Here is a 14028-nt window from a genome sequence, read left to right on the forward strand (position 1 = left end):
ATATTTTATTGCAACATCATTTTTTTCCTTTCAATGTTTTTTTTTTTAGTTTTTTTTATTTGACAACAGTCACAATACAATCATTATATATGGTACCCAGAGTATTCATGCCTCCAAATACAAATAACAGGTTTATTGCCTCAGGGGGTGCTGGTCTGTTGCCTCGCTCCTCCTCTGGTTTCCCATCATCACACACCGTCCAGGGAAATATACACATGGAGTGGTCAAGGCGTTTAGGCGGCAGAGCTTCTTTGAATTTCATTAGGAGCCATCTACATTTGTCTGCAAGCAGACAATATAAAAACAATCATACTTAGATGTTTGTAAAGAACTAAAATACTACATTTATATAGGGTTAAAAAGAAATTATGGATGGCTTAAAGACAGCGTACCAGTGTTAAATCTGTACATGGAGTTGCTTGCTCCATCTGCTGTCATCCCTCCAAACACGTAAATGTTCTTGCCCAGCACAACAGCTGAGTGGGCAGCTACTCCTGGTGGAATATCTCCTTTGGCTTGCACTTTCTCCCACTTCATGCTCCCTTTAAAGATAATTTAACAGATGCGGTGACACTCTGAACACGTATGCTGCATGCGTGTTGAAATACAAAGTGCTTCCTTTGTGAATCACATATGTGGAGAGTCTCACTTGAATCAAGAGAGTACATATCATTGTGGAATTTGTCTCCAGCCATGCCCCCATGAATGTAGATCTTTGAATCCACCGCTACAATGATGTGACCATGTCTGGCTGGAGGGTGCCTGCCTTGTGTTTCAGGTTGGGACCAAGTAGAAGACACTGCAACAGATTTACACAGAAGAGATGGACGGAAAAAATATTATTTTTATATGTGCATATACACTTTTTATAGCATCTGTCAATAGTGAAACATGAAAGAAACAGGAGAATATGGATTTTCATTTTGAAATTCTCAATCACAGACAGGAAATGCCTCGAACAGTGACATATCTCCTCAGCACTTGATCTTTTTGTATCTACCAGTGAATGAATAATGAGTGCATACATTCTCTCAATTGTTTGTGGGTATCATAGATAAGTATTGTCTGTTATGTGTTTTTTTTTTCTGTTTTTATAATGAGCATTGGGAAGGTTACTTTTAAATTGTATTCCACTACAGATTACAGAATACATACCCCAAAATGTACTTTGTAACATATTCCATTACGTTACTCAATGAGAGTAACATGTTTTTGAATACTTTGGATTACTTAATATATTATCATGGTTTTTACAAATACAAGAATGTACTCTTGCTGTGTGATTTATTACTATTACTGAAGGTTAATTTGTTTTTAAAGTTGGCGTTTCGGGTAAGATAACAACTAGCCGAGAAATGTGTGTATTTCTATTAAAATCTTAATAGAAAATGAGTAACAGTAGGGTGGACATTAGGTAAGGCTGCACTTTCTGCAGCGATCTCGTATAGAAAACTATTCCGCGCGTATATAAAACAGGTCCACGGCTCCGACCCGTAGTAAAGGGCCCTCCGGCTAATACGTCGGGTTCCATGTCGGGCTCGTAGCCGAAAGCTAGCTTTACTTTGTTGTCTGGGTCAAATTTGCTAGCGAGAGACAGAGAGGCGTTGAAAGGCTGCTCAAAAGGAACTTATTGTTTTGGAGGAAAACACACAGTGTACAGTTGAGTCTTAATAGCTTACCTACAACTGGGTTCGTCAGGCAACTTTTTTTTGGCTGCAGTGGTTATCATTATTAAATTTACATGCTTCCATCTCCCGTTTCTGGTTGGTGACAACTCGTACTTTTTGACTCTCCTTTTTCTCCCTCCCTTGCGCTCACAGACACATAAGGGGGTATGGCAATCCATTCTCCCTGCAGCACGGATTTCTGCCCATGAGGCTACATTCTTTAGGGCTATGCCTGTAACACTCAGCCTATTGCCTTTATATTCGATTATTTTTTGAATAATTTTTCAAAAAAAGATGAGTAGGGGTTATATAAGCCACGAGATTGAGACACAGGCACTAGAGCCTCTTAATGCATGTTTTGTTTGGGTTTCCACTGGCGTGGAATTACCAAAAATAGAGAGGGCACAGCCTAACATATGAAACAGGAAAGGACCGCAGTGTAATCCATTTATTTCAACAAAATAACTGTATTCTGAATACCACCTTTTAAAACTGTAACTGTAACCGAATACAGTTACTCATATTTTGTATTTTAAATATATAACGCCGGTACATGTATTCAGTTACTCCCCAACACTCTTTATAATAAGCATATAGAGGTTTTGTCATGTGAGCATCTAAAACACCAAAAGTGATGAAAGCCAAAGAATTATTATTACAAATTACAAAGACATTTTTAAAACAATTCAGTACCAGGTTTTCCATAATTTTCTCACATGATTCAGTAAAAATGACATTTGACCTAAAAGCCATTCTTGGCTGTGGAATAGAAATGCTATTTGACAATATGGAGTCAAGGCTAAGTTACAGCTAATTAAAAAGGTCTACAGCCAAAATGCTCCCAAAATAAATAAAGAAACAAAATTTACTAAACTTCAATCACTGAATCTAAAAAACTGACACTTAAAATTGTTGGTTGGCGCTAGTGTTAATGAACTTATCTCTATTTGATCTCGTGACTTTTACTCTGATTTCACATTTGATCTTCCTAGAGTAGCAAATACTTTGTAATGCTGTAAATTAAACATACACATTTTTGAAGCACATGAAAAAAAAAATAAATCACACGTTATTTTTCAGTCTTTTACATTATTAATTATTTTACACATCATTTTAAACTGCTGTCAGTGAAATGAATACATACTTTGGATTTCATTTATTGGTGCTCTACACTGTTAAATAATTTAACAGGTTTGGTTGTGGAGACATCCACAGATAGATATGTAGCCCAGTGAAGTGATACGTTTCCAATATTCTCTCTTTATAGATCTTTTCCTTATTTTTAAAACATTATTATATAAAGCAACCATTGACGATTGAGAAAGCATAAGATTACTATGCTTTCTCAATCGTTAGCACTGTTGCCGCACAGCAAGAAGGTCCTGAGTTCAATTCCACCATCAGGCCAGGGTCTTTCTGTGTGGAGTTTGCATGTTCTCCCGTGTTTTTGCGTGGGTTCCTCCGGTACTCCGGCTTCCTCCCACCGTCCAAAGACATGCAGTTTGAGGGGATAGGTTAATTGGATAATCGAAATTGTCACTAGGTGTGAATGTGCGAGTGAATGTGAGTGTGAATGCTTGTCTGTCCCTGTGTGTTGGCCCTGCGACAGACTGGCGACCTGTCCAGGGTGTACCCCGCCTCTCGCCCTATGACAGCTGGGATAGACTCCAGCGCCCCCCGCAACCCTGAAAAGGATAAGCGGAAGCGAATGGATGGATGGATGGAAGATTACTATTAATGATGAAAATTCAACTCAGCAATTTACATAGATGTCCAATACAAATAGATCAATAAATATCGTAGATACAGCACCCAATCAGCTATTTCAGTTTTCACAACAAAACCCGTAGGAAATATCAAAATTTCATCTCTGAAGCAGATTTCTTCTGAAATACTGTCAGGTGATGTTATTGTAATGGACTGCGATAAGCAGCAGGTTTATTTGACACACTGGGCGATATGATGATATATATCGTGTGGACGATAGAAAAGTGTCTATCGTGCCATTTGTCTTCTATCGTTTCTAACCCTAATTTTATAAATTATTACATAAAATATATCATTAACCCTTTACAACCGGTCGGAGCAGGCACACTCCGTTTTGCCTAACTATTTTTAAATCCCTGTAGAACTGGAACCAGGTAAGGTAGTGCAATAATTCTTTTTGCATATGAAACCGTAGGAGTTGTACTGACATCTTATTCCATTAGCTTGTCCTAAGTCATGGTTTCCTTCCACATATAGCTTTGCAAAAATTGCATAAAAAGCACTTCCAGCAACAAAAACAATATTCCAGAAACACGCTTTGCCGATCCGATCAGCTATTCATAACACTTCCTACGTTGGAATATAAAGGTTCCTCCCATATATCATTGTGATCTTGTTTATTACTCTTGTCTTCTTCTGCTTGCTTTCTTTTTTTCTTTCTCAACAGGTGATCCAGGTGATTGATATTTATTTTTTTTTTTGTCTGCTTATTCTGTTGGTTTTTGTTTTTTGCCCTTTTTCCCCGTCCCTCTTCTCAGGTTTTTTTTTTCTTTCCCTCTTTCTTTCTCCCCTTTCTTTCCACCAGTCAAGTCTGTCCCGTATTCAGCAAGTGAAAATAAAATAAACAATAAAAGGTAAAAAAAAAAAAAAAAAAAAAAGCATCGCTATACTCTACAGAAGTGAACTCCAAAGTTGTTCTGTCTAAAATACCGCTGAAAGTCTATAATACCAGTGAAAGACAACCTTTATTAAATATGTCTCACATTTATGCTTTTGCATCAACAAACTTCAACAAGGCCCTCCAAACGTCCTCCGTTCAAATGCCAAACAAGGTACTGGCAGATCTTAAAAAATTCAGAGCTCAAAAAGAAAAAGAACTAAAAATTAGAGAGGAAATGAATATGTCAGACATATTAATTCAAAATCACCAGCACAACGCTACTCTTAGAACGCTTAAAACATACGAGGTTCTTCGTGAGCAAAGAGAGCAAATTAGAAGGAAAAATAACCTTAAAGAAGTTCAAAAAGAAATCGAGTTAAAGGAGCAACGGGAGGAAAAGCCGTTAGTGGAACGCCTTGAACACGAAAAAAGAGGGGAGGCTGAAAGAAAAGCCAGGTTTAAGTCACTCCACAACAGCTGGGAGGACGCAATCAGGCTAAAGGAAGAGAGAATGCAGGACAAACAAAGGGAAAGTCGGGAGTGGGGTGAGGCTGGCAGGAAGGCTGACGTGATATTATTGGCAAAGGATATGGAAGAGGCGCAAAAAAGGCGTGAAAAATACATTGAACTTTGCCAATATAATTACGAGAGAGCCAAAGAAAAACGTGCTTTGGCTGAACTTGAGAAAGAAATGGAAACACAGTATTTATCACGCTTATTACAGACATGGAAATATTAACAGCAGTAAAATATAAATAACACCCCCCAACCGGTCGCAGCAGATAGCCGCCCCTCCCTGAGCCTGGATCTGCTGGAGGTTCCTTCCTGTTCAAAGGGAGTTTTTCCTCCCCACTGTCGCCATGTGCTTGCTCATAGGAGATCATTTGATTGTTGGGGTTGTTTTTTCACAACAACAGTTGTGAAAATATTCACAACTGTTGTTGTGATTATTTTCACAACTGTTGTTGTGAAAATATAACTGTTGTTGTGAAAATATAACTGTTGTTGTGAAAATATAACTGTTGTTGTGAACATATTCACAACAACAGTTATATTGCAAAGTCTTCACCATCCATCAGCCATTACAATACAATTAATAAAAATCTGGAACTACATAAAAATGTTGATGTTTGATTTTGTTTACTTTTGTTTTGTTTACTACTACGTGTCTGACAGTGATTATCTGAGTAGATAAAACAATGGTCCTGTACCACCAACATCATTATGGAGAAGTGTGAGAATGACTGGGAGAGAGACTGGAGGACTACTGTGAAATCAGAAAAAGCAGTGTAGTTATGGGGAGGTACTTCCTGTACATTGCTTCTCCAGCTGTGTAAATTACATTTTTCTCAGCAGCAACAGTTTTGGGGTTAGGAGAATACCAGGACCAGTCAGTGCACAATTACCAATTCATCAGCTGCATAACAGCAGCTGTAGCCTCACAGCTGGAGCGCACTGTACTGAGTGAAACATTTCCACACTTCGGTGGCTCCGCTCTTTGTGTTTGTCTTTTTTGCGCTAGATTCTGAAGCTGCGGGTTTGATCTCTCTCCAAACAATATTGACTGAACCAGCAGCAAAAGAAGATCCAAACTAGCTTCACGTTTCGCTTCACAAAAACATCGTCATGAATTCCCTCTTACTTTTGCTGTTTTGCTTCCACCACAATAAAAAAAAAAATAAATAAATAAAAAAAAAAATCACACTTCATGCAGAGCTCTCCGTCTCTCTCTCTCTCAGGAATAGATTCCCATAAAAAAAAAATCTGTTTTCTGCTTTATTCGCTTGCTTATTACCCACCAGGCTACCGTTGTTTACAGCGCTGTCTGCCACTGCTTTTTATTTTTAAACTTCCAACAACAAAGCCTAATTTCTTCAGTTCAATACTGAACAAATGTATCTATTGCAGAATATTTTTAAGGTTATCTGCTATAAAATCCCAGGCCAGGAAAATCTCCTTCATGTTTTTCTGTGTTTTATCCTCAGTTACTTTGACATAAAGGCATCTGCTGTGATGCTTGCACCTTTGATCAAGTCCCACAAGTGTCAGCTTTGTTTTTATAGATATAAAAATATGGATATGTACTGATAAGTGATCAGAGTTATAATATTTCTGACTGAGCCAAAATTTCACTGATTCAAATATAATCGCCGAAATTCAATTTTCGTAAACGACGCTCAATGCCTCATCAACAATGCATTTTGTGCATTTGCACGTATCGTGTCTACCGCTCGAGTTGGAAAAATCTGAACTCCAGCTTCAAGTCGCCGTGACAACCAACCAGGAGCCTGGTGATGATGCTCTGACCTAGTTCTAAGAGGCAGGTCCAGCCAAAGCTCCTTCTCTTCCACTTTAAGCTGTGTCCTTTTTATTCGTCTCTCTGTAAATAGTTATATTTTATATATTTAAGTTGAATGTTTTTTTGTTTGAGAACCCTAATTTTATAAATTATTACATAAAATATATCATTAACCCTTTACAACCGGTCGGAGCAGGCACACTCTGTTTTGCCTAACTATTTTTAAATCCCTGTAGAACTGGAACCAGGTAAGGTAGCGCAATAATTCTTTTTGCATATGAAACCATAGGAGTTGTACTTACATCTTATTCCATTAGCTTGTCCTAAGTCACGGTTTCCTTCCACATATAGCTTTGCAAAAATTGCATAAATTTTGTGGTTGGAAACTATTTTGTGCAACTTTTTTGTATTTACAGTTTTGAGGGATAAGCCTCTTAAATTTCTCTAACTAGAAATATATGTAAAAAACAAAACAAAAACGATTTAAAATTTTTTTGTAGTTTATTGCACTTTTTTTGCAATTTATGTAGTTACTATGGACTTAATGCATACATATTATTAAAATTTGGGCTATAACGGTTGTATTGATGTATAGCAACTTGAAATGCTCCCACAAATGGCACTACAGCATGTAAAATGTAAAGATAAGCTCTCATGGACTTGGTTCTATGGTAGGTCTTAAAGGGTTAAATAGCCTGTGGCAAATATATTAGTGTTGTCTTCTCACTATACATACTTTTAACTTTATGCAAGAGAAAATAAAGTATAAAAAAATGATATTTTTCGCAAGGAAACTCCGTCTTGTGGTTTTGCGACATGGTGCTACTTTACATGCACCCGGATTTGCGACATGCTTTATGGTAACTCAAAACAAAGACTGCACCCTCTCCACTCGCTGTTTACAGACTGCATACTTTCCAGATGACCACAGGTCAGGTGGTATATCGTGATATAAAATAATTCATATCGTGATAAATATTTTTTCCATATCGCCCAGCACTACAAACCTGTATCAAAGACATGAAGTTTGGAGTCAGAGACAGGTGCAGATCCTATTTCCCCACCAGAAAACACAAAAAGCTTGTCCCCAAGGCAGGCTGAGGTGGTGTGGTATGTCCTGGGACTCGGGGGTGTCCCATTTGTTTCTACAGTATTCCAGCGAGGGTTGCTGTCTAGACACACACAGAATGGAAATGATTTGTGGGTATTCAATATATCATGTGATCTATTTATATGATCATGTGTGGTTACAGACTACAAGTTTTCAAGGTTTTCACAGCCATGGTTTCACAGGTCAACAAGAAATCTGAGTGAAACCTTTCTCATCTGTGAAAATCCATCAGATTACTAGGTTAGTTTAAAATAGGATTTACCTGCCACCTGTACATTTTGGATACAGTTGCGATTTCCAGTCTGCTGTGCACCCCCAAACACCCACAGGCTCTGGGGGCAGCTCTCTGGCACAAAGCTGCAGTGTTCATACCTTGCCTCCAAACCCTCCCACTCAACAATGTCCCATCCATGATTGTCTGGTCCATACAAAAACAAAAATACAAAGAAAGTTATACAATATCAGTCTAATGGCTGATGATAACTTTAGCTTCTTGTCATAATTAAAAAAGATGTCCCATTAAAGCCTGTAAAACATGAGCTTGAAAACTATATTTTAAAATACAGAGTTATACTGAGGTCATAATACTGTAAAAGCTGGCTCTGGATATATATATATATATATATATATGTATATATATATATATATATGTATATACACACACACATATATATTTTTACCTAGATTTATGATGTGCGAATCTGAGAAACTGCCACTGGGATTGGCTCCTCCAATAATAAGGAGTCTCCCTTTTCCTCCATCCTCAGATGGAGTGAATATGCAGGTGTGACCAACACTAACACCTGGAGCACTTCCCCTGGGTCTCAAAGAATACCTATTAGCAACAGAACAATTTTAACAAGAGGCTACATCCAGTGTTATAATCGTATTAAAATCACAAATCCACTTAAAGTACTTCAACTCACTAACCATATTCCTTCTTCGGGTTTATGTTGAGGATCAAGGACTGGTAGAAACTCCATGTCTGTCAGAGATACATCAATATAAAAGTTGTTTCCTCTTATTTTGTCTCCTCAGTGATGATGCTACACTCAAAGTTATAAGATACGAATAATACACTACGAGCTGGGATTAAAAATTAATGACTAACACTGACTGACTGTACTATGAGCGCCTCTGAAAAAGCATACATACCTACATTTTCTTACGAAATGTTGCCACAATGTAAGCGATCCAAACAGGTCCCTTTTTATTGTTCTAAACGCTTAGCAAAGGACTTCTTGTAAGCGACTGAGTTGGAAACACAATCAGCGCCCTCAGTCCGCATTTCGAGCACGAGAAGAGCTTCCTCTCCGCTAACCTTTGCTTCCGGGTGGAAAGAGGAGCCTACCGTGGCTTTTACGTGAAGTAATTTCCCCTTGGTCCCACTTTGTAGCGCACGTACGTGAATTATGTTAATAAAGTTAAATAAAAAACTCTTAATTAGTAAACGTAAATACTTAACTACTAACCAGAATGGGGCTCTACGTTGAAATCTGTACGCATTTGTTTTACGTAGGTTACGTTGTATCATGAGTTCGTTCCAAACGTGGTTGCCATGGGATTGCCGAGGCGCATGCCCAGTTTGCCAATCTCAATTAGCTACCCCAAAGTGCAGATTTTATCATACGTGAAACATTAATGTTAGTTCCTGGCATGGTTAGCGTAGAAAAAATGATTTTAAATACAAACTGCAAATTGTATATTTATTTATTTATTTATTTTAACCCAAAGAGTTCTACTCCTCACTTCAAGCAAAAAAGGTAGGCAGGCTATGGCTATGGCTAAGAGCATTTTCACACTTAAGCACAAGTGAAAGCATAACATGTTTAATGTTATATTTGACATAGTAATGTGGCTGTGCAAATATTCTCAGGATACCAATATGTCTTATCTGGCTGGAACATAAAAGGTCCATCTCACTTTCTACACAGTCTAGGCGTAGAGTTGCTAGGAGTCATAGTAGCGTTTTTTAAACCTAATTATTAAGTAATTTCTTTCTTTCTCATATAATATACCGACAGTGTTATACGTTTAGTTTTACATCAACTTCACGAACACGGAATTGCTACATCAGCAGATGTTTGCACTCTAAACTACGCAGTTTAAAGGGTCCAGTGTTGCTGAGTGTCGGATATCCAGTAAATGATTAATTACTAAGGTTAATCTTAAGTTACAAAATGAGTGCTCTGGGTTCATCTATGTGTTTGTGTGTGTGCACGCCTGACTTCACAGTGTGTCACATTTTGTCGCCATCTGGTGGGCGATTACATCTACTGCAAAGCACTTGCTCAATGTGCTGCTGAAAGACAGAATTGTGGTTCTGTTGAATGGTTCTTTAGAATAAAGTCAATAAGTCAGATATGTACAAACTGGAGCACACCCAAAACAGGAAGTCCTGAGGATGCAAAGCAGACCCTCACCCTTCCTCCGGTGAGACCAGACTGTACCACTCTAGTGCCTGTCTCCCAACCCTGTTTCCGAAAAGCTCATTGTTGTTTAGACATGAGTATGAACAAGGATCAGAAGATTAACTCTGTTTACTGGGATTAACTGACAATTCTGTCAGTCAAAGCAATAGTCGTGAAGGACAACCTCTTCCTGATGCCACTGCCTGTTTTTTCTTCATACCTGGGGGTGTTGATCTTTTTTTGTGTTTGCCGATTTTACTGTGTTTGAATCTCGAGATATGAATCTGTCTAAGAGGTTGTTGGGGAGTCAAACACAATTCTCCTGCAGTCATCTCTTCCACATGTGCAACTACCCAATTAAAGTCCATATTCAATATGGGAGATGTTCAGCAATTAGAGCCACAAGTGTACCAGGAAACAGTGAGAATTGTGTTATCTTGTGGTGTCAACTTCACTGAAGATCTCCAGTATTTAAATTGTTACTGAGGAGGTGAAGCGGTCAGAGCTGTTTGACGTTTTGCAAAGGATTTCACTGTCCTTCAAAATAAATTACTCTTTTGACAAATCATACAGGCATGTGATGGTGACTTTGGAGGCCAGTTCAAAGATGGCTTCTCAATTGTTTCAGTTCACCTGATAGGACTTAGACAGAAAAGGCAATTATGTTTTAGCAACCAGGTATTTTTAAACCTCAATAAAGAATTCTTGTTGGGATGGTACCTTAAAATTATAACTCTTTTTCTCCTGCTTGATGCTGCAGTTCACAAACCAGTCTGAAGTCTTCGCTATAATTAATTTTCTCTTAATTTTAATGAGCTGACATATGTACTTTTTTAAGAGTTTGAAAGAAAGTATCAAAAGATAAAGATGGGCGATGCTCAAGTTTGGTACGACTGTGTGCATGTGAGTGTATGTGGATGTGTGTGTGTAATAAGTCCCAGTGTTTATTTTTTACGGTTTTTACGGTTTTAACCACAATTTGAAATTTCAACAATGAATTTGATTTGACCTCTTTCACACAGTTTTAACCTAAATTTAAGCTGCAGAATGCAGGATGTTTGACCACCAATAGAAGATAAATATTACATGATCCACTGAGTCTTGATTTCTACTGTAACATTCAGATGTTAAGGTCAGAATTTGGCATAAAGAACATAAAAGCATGGATCCATCCTGCCGTATACCAACAGTTCAGGCTGCTGGTGGTGTAATTGTGTTGGGGGATATACCAAGCATTGTTTAAATACCATTGCTGTCATCCAGGTTCATCCCTTCATGACCAAAGGGTACCCATTTTCTAATGGCTGCTTCTAGGAGGTTAACATGCTGTGTCACAGAGCTTAGATCATTTCAAACTGGTTCCTTCATCATGACAATGAATTTTCTGTACTCAAATGGCCTCCACAGTTACCAGATCTCAATCCAATACAGTATCCTAGAGCATCCTTTTGGATGTGATGGAATGGTAGATTTGCATCATGGATGTGCAGCTGACAAATCTGCAGCAACTGTGTGATGCAGTTATGTCGGATTGGATCAAAATGTCTGAGGAATATTTCCACAACGTGTTGAATCTAGAAAGAGATACAGAAAATTAAGGGAGCTCTGAAGGCAAATTGGGCCCAACACTAGCAAGGTCTACCTTATGAACTGGCCAGTGAATTTATATTATATCTGGGTATAAATGGGTGTATTTTCAGCATGGTAATATTTAACTTATTCTTTTTTTCTTTTCTTGTTTTTCCATCAGTGATGTTTCTTCTAGTATGTTCATATAGAGCAAAACATCCACAGTGCATTTCACAACTTGCTCAGTAGGTTGTGCTATTGCATTTTGTTTGCTCTAATGTTGCCTGGATTCAGTGGGAACAGAATAAAAAGCAACAAAGATTCATGTTATTCCACACACATACTTTTGGACAACATTTCTAAATAGTTTGGAATAGATTAAGATAAATATAGTATTAAAAAACATTTTCATATGCCTATAATGAGGTTTCTTTCAGTTACAATGAATATGAATGAATTTTATTGTAGTTGCCCTGACTTAGTTTGTAGTGTTATGGTTACAATAAAAGCCATAATATGTCCACTGTTGATACTTTCTTATTACCTTAATAACTGAATGAATGAAAGAGCAGAAGTATGAAAGCAAGAACATACAAAAATCTAAAAGTAAAAACGCAAACACTTGAAAGCTTTGGCATCTAAAACTTCTCAAACATATGTGTGCCCTATACAAAGACACATTAGTTGAACCTTTTTGAACATTTATCCCACACTTAGAAAGGGTACAGTAGATATTGTCATTCAGCATGCCCTTTTGTTAATTCACTGAAAAAGGAAGGAATTGGGCAGGAAAATCTTTTAAAAGGACTGCTTCTTTCAAGTTTAGGGACATAATGGAAGATTGATTATATGTCCTTCTGGGTTTGTTAGTAGCCTAGAACTATTTGTACTCTTTGAAGCCCACTTTATTGGTTATTAATCATAATCTCAAAGAGCCTCTAGTTAAAAGAGTGTAGGCCATGTCTCTGATGTTGGCCTTCCCTATTAATATATATATTTTTTTAAGTAGGAAAAAAAGCTATTCAGGCACAAGGTTAGACTGCTGTGTTGTTTGTTTAATGGTAGTCCACCATACAGTTCAGTAATGTGTCTGTGACATGGACAGAGTAAAAACATGAAAAGTGATATGTAAAAAGTTAAGTGAAAATGTGCAGATTTTGACAGAACAAGGACAAGGAAATGCTAACTGCTTAACATACTACAGACATAAAAGCACCTGAAACGGAAAACAGGTTCCTAGGGTTTCTAGGAAAAACACAAGACCAGATGCAAGACAGGAACCTAGACTACAGTTAACAGAGTATAGTCTGTGTGTAGTACTGTGAGACCTATCATCCAAACACAGTTCGGATACTGCTGCTGGCTGCTGCTACTCTACAGTTTGTTTGTTTGTTCAAGCAGTCTTGATCAGTGTACCTATCCATTCATAAATAAGTGCATGAGTAAAGTAATTCCAGTTTATCATAATAATATTTAGATTATACTAAAAATGGTTTCAAACTTGATATTTGAATTTACACTGCTTAGCCTCACCCTTTGCAGTGAAATCACTGAACCGATCCTATTGAACATGTTCGTGATATTATTGCTTTTTTCTTTAATGGAGTTATGTGACGAATAATAATATGGATCGCTGTGTGGTGTAGCTTATTCAAGAGTTGAACCTGCCCTCTAGTCTTGGATTATTTTAAATGCTACTTATAGGTCCGTGGTGTGGGAGGGACTTGTGTGTGTGCATGTGTGTCTGTGTGTGTGCTCTGTCTTGGATGACACACACACACACACACACACACACACACACACACACACACACACACACACACACACACACACACACACACACACACACACACAGCGTCAGGGGCTTACAAGTCTACTCCTTGTGCCAGTCCCAAACCCAGCAAAAGTCTTAGATTGGGAAAGGATTCCGGCTTAAAATCTTTGCTAAATCCGACACATGGATCCATCCGCTGTGGTGACCCCATGGGAAATAAGGGAGCAGTTGAAAGTACCTACTTAGCTGTAATTAGCTGATGTCTGTGTCTGTGCTATGGATGCACCTTGCTAACTAACACCTTGCTAGTGTTACTTGATAACTTAGTACCCTGTTGTCCTAATATGGTCCAAGCTTCCTGCTTGGGGAAAAAATGCTCAAAATGCAAGATCAAGTCATCACTGTGAACAGATTCTGCTTTTATATACTATTTATGGCTCTAACTATTATTAGGTCCTATAAATGAAAATCTGCACTTTCCTCCAGACTGCAGTATCCACACAGCCAGAGTCCTTACACTGTGTTGTGGAGGGATGGATTGCACTCAGTT

The 14028-nt window shown here is 38.0% G+C and overlaps 1 protein-coding gene and 1 long non-coding RNA gene across 4 annotated transcripts in view; one reads left to right on the forward strand and one right to left on the reverse strand.

Moving 5' to 3' along the window:
* Window positions 1-19: 19 nt before the first annotated feature.
* rabepk (Rab9 effector protein with kelch motifs) lies at window positions 20-9274 on the reverse strand. 3 transcript variants are annotated; one of them, XM_039614839.1, is made up of 8 exons: window positions 9197-9274; window positions 8655-8709; window positions 8405-8559; window positions 7987-8142; window positions 7621-7785; window positions 650-799; window positions 393-542; window positions 20-282 (listed from the first exon to the last, which is right to left on the reverse strand). In XM_039614839.1, the coding sequence occupies exons 1-8, from the start codon at window positions 9228-9230 to the stop codon at window positions 56-58; spliced, it is 1092 nt and encodes a 363-aa protein (XP_039470773.1). In that variant the 5' UTR covers window positions 9231-9274; the 3' UTR covers window positions 20-55. The 3 variants fall into 3 exon arrangements, with proteins under 3 accessions (XP_039470773.1, XP_039470775.1, XP_039470774.1); XM_039614841.1 differs by lacking the exon at window positions 9197-9274 and adding an exon at window positions 8884-9181; XM_039614840.1 differs by lacking the exon at window positions 9197-9274 and adding an exon at window positions 8880-9180.
* An 86-nt stretch (window positions 9275-9360) lies between these two features.
* Window positions 9361-14028, forward strand: part of LOC120441102 — a 29496-nt gene continuing 24828 nt past the window's right edge. The window contains exon 1 of the long non-coding RNA XR_005613769.1: window positions 9361-9487. This is a non-coding gene — a long non-coding RNA (uncharacterized LOC120441102). The remainder of the gene's footprint in view (window positions 9488-14028) is intronic.

The sequence above is a fragment of the Oreochromis aureus genome, linkage group 7, assembly GCF_013358895.1.
Source record: "Oreochromis aureus strain Israel breed Guangdong linkage group 7, ZZ_aureus, whole genome shotgun sequence".
In the NCBI taxonomy this organism is placed as follows: Eukaryota; Metazoa; Chordata; class Actinopteri; order Cichliformes; family Cichlidae; genus Oreochromis; species Oreochromis aureus.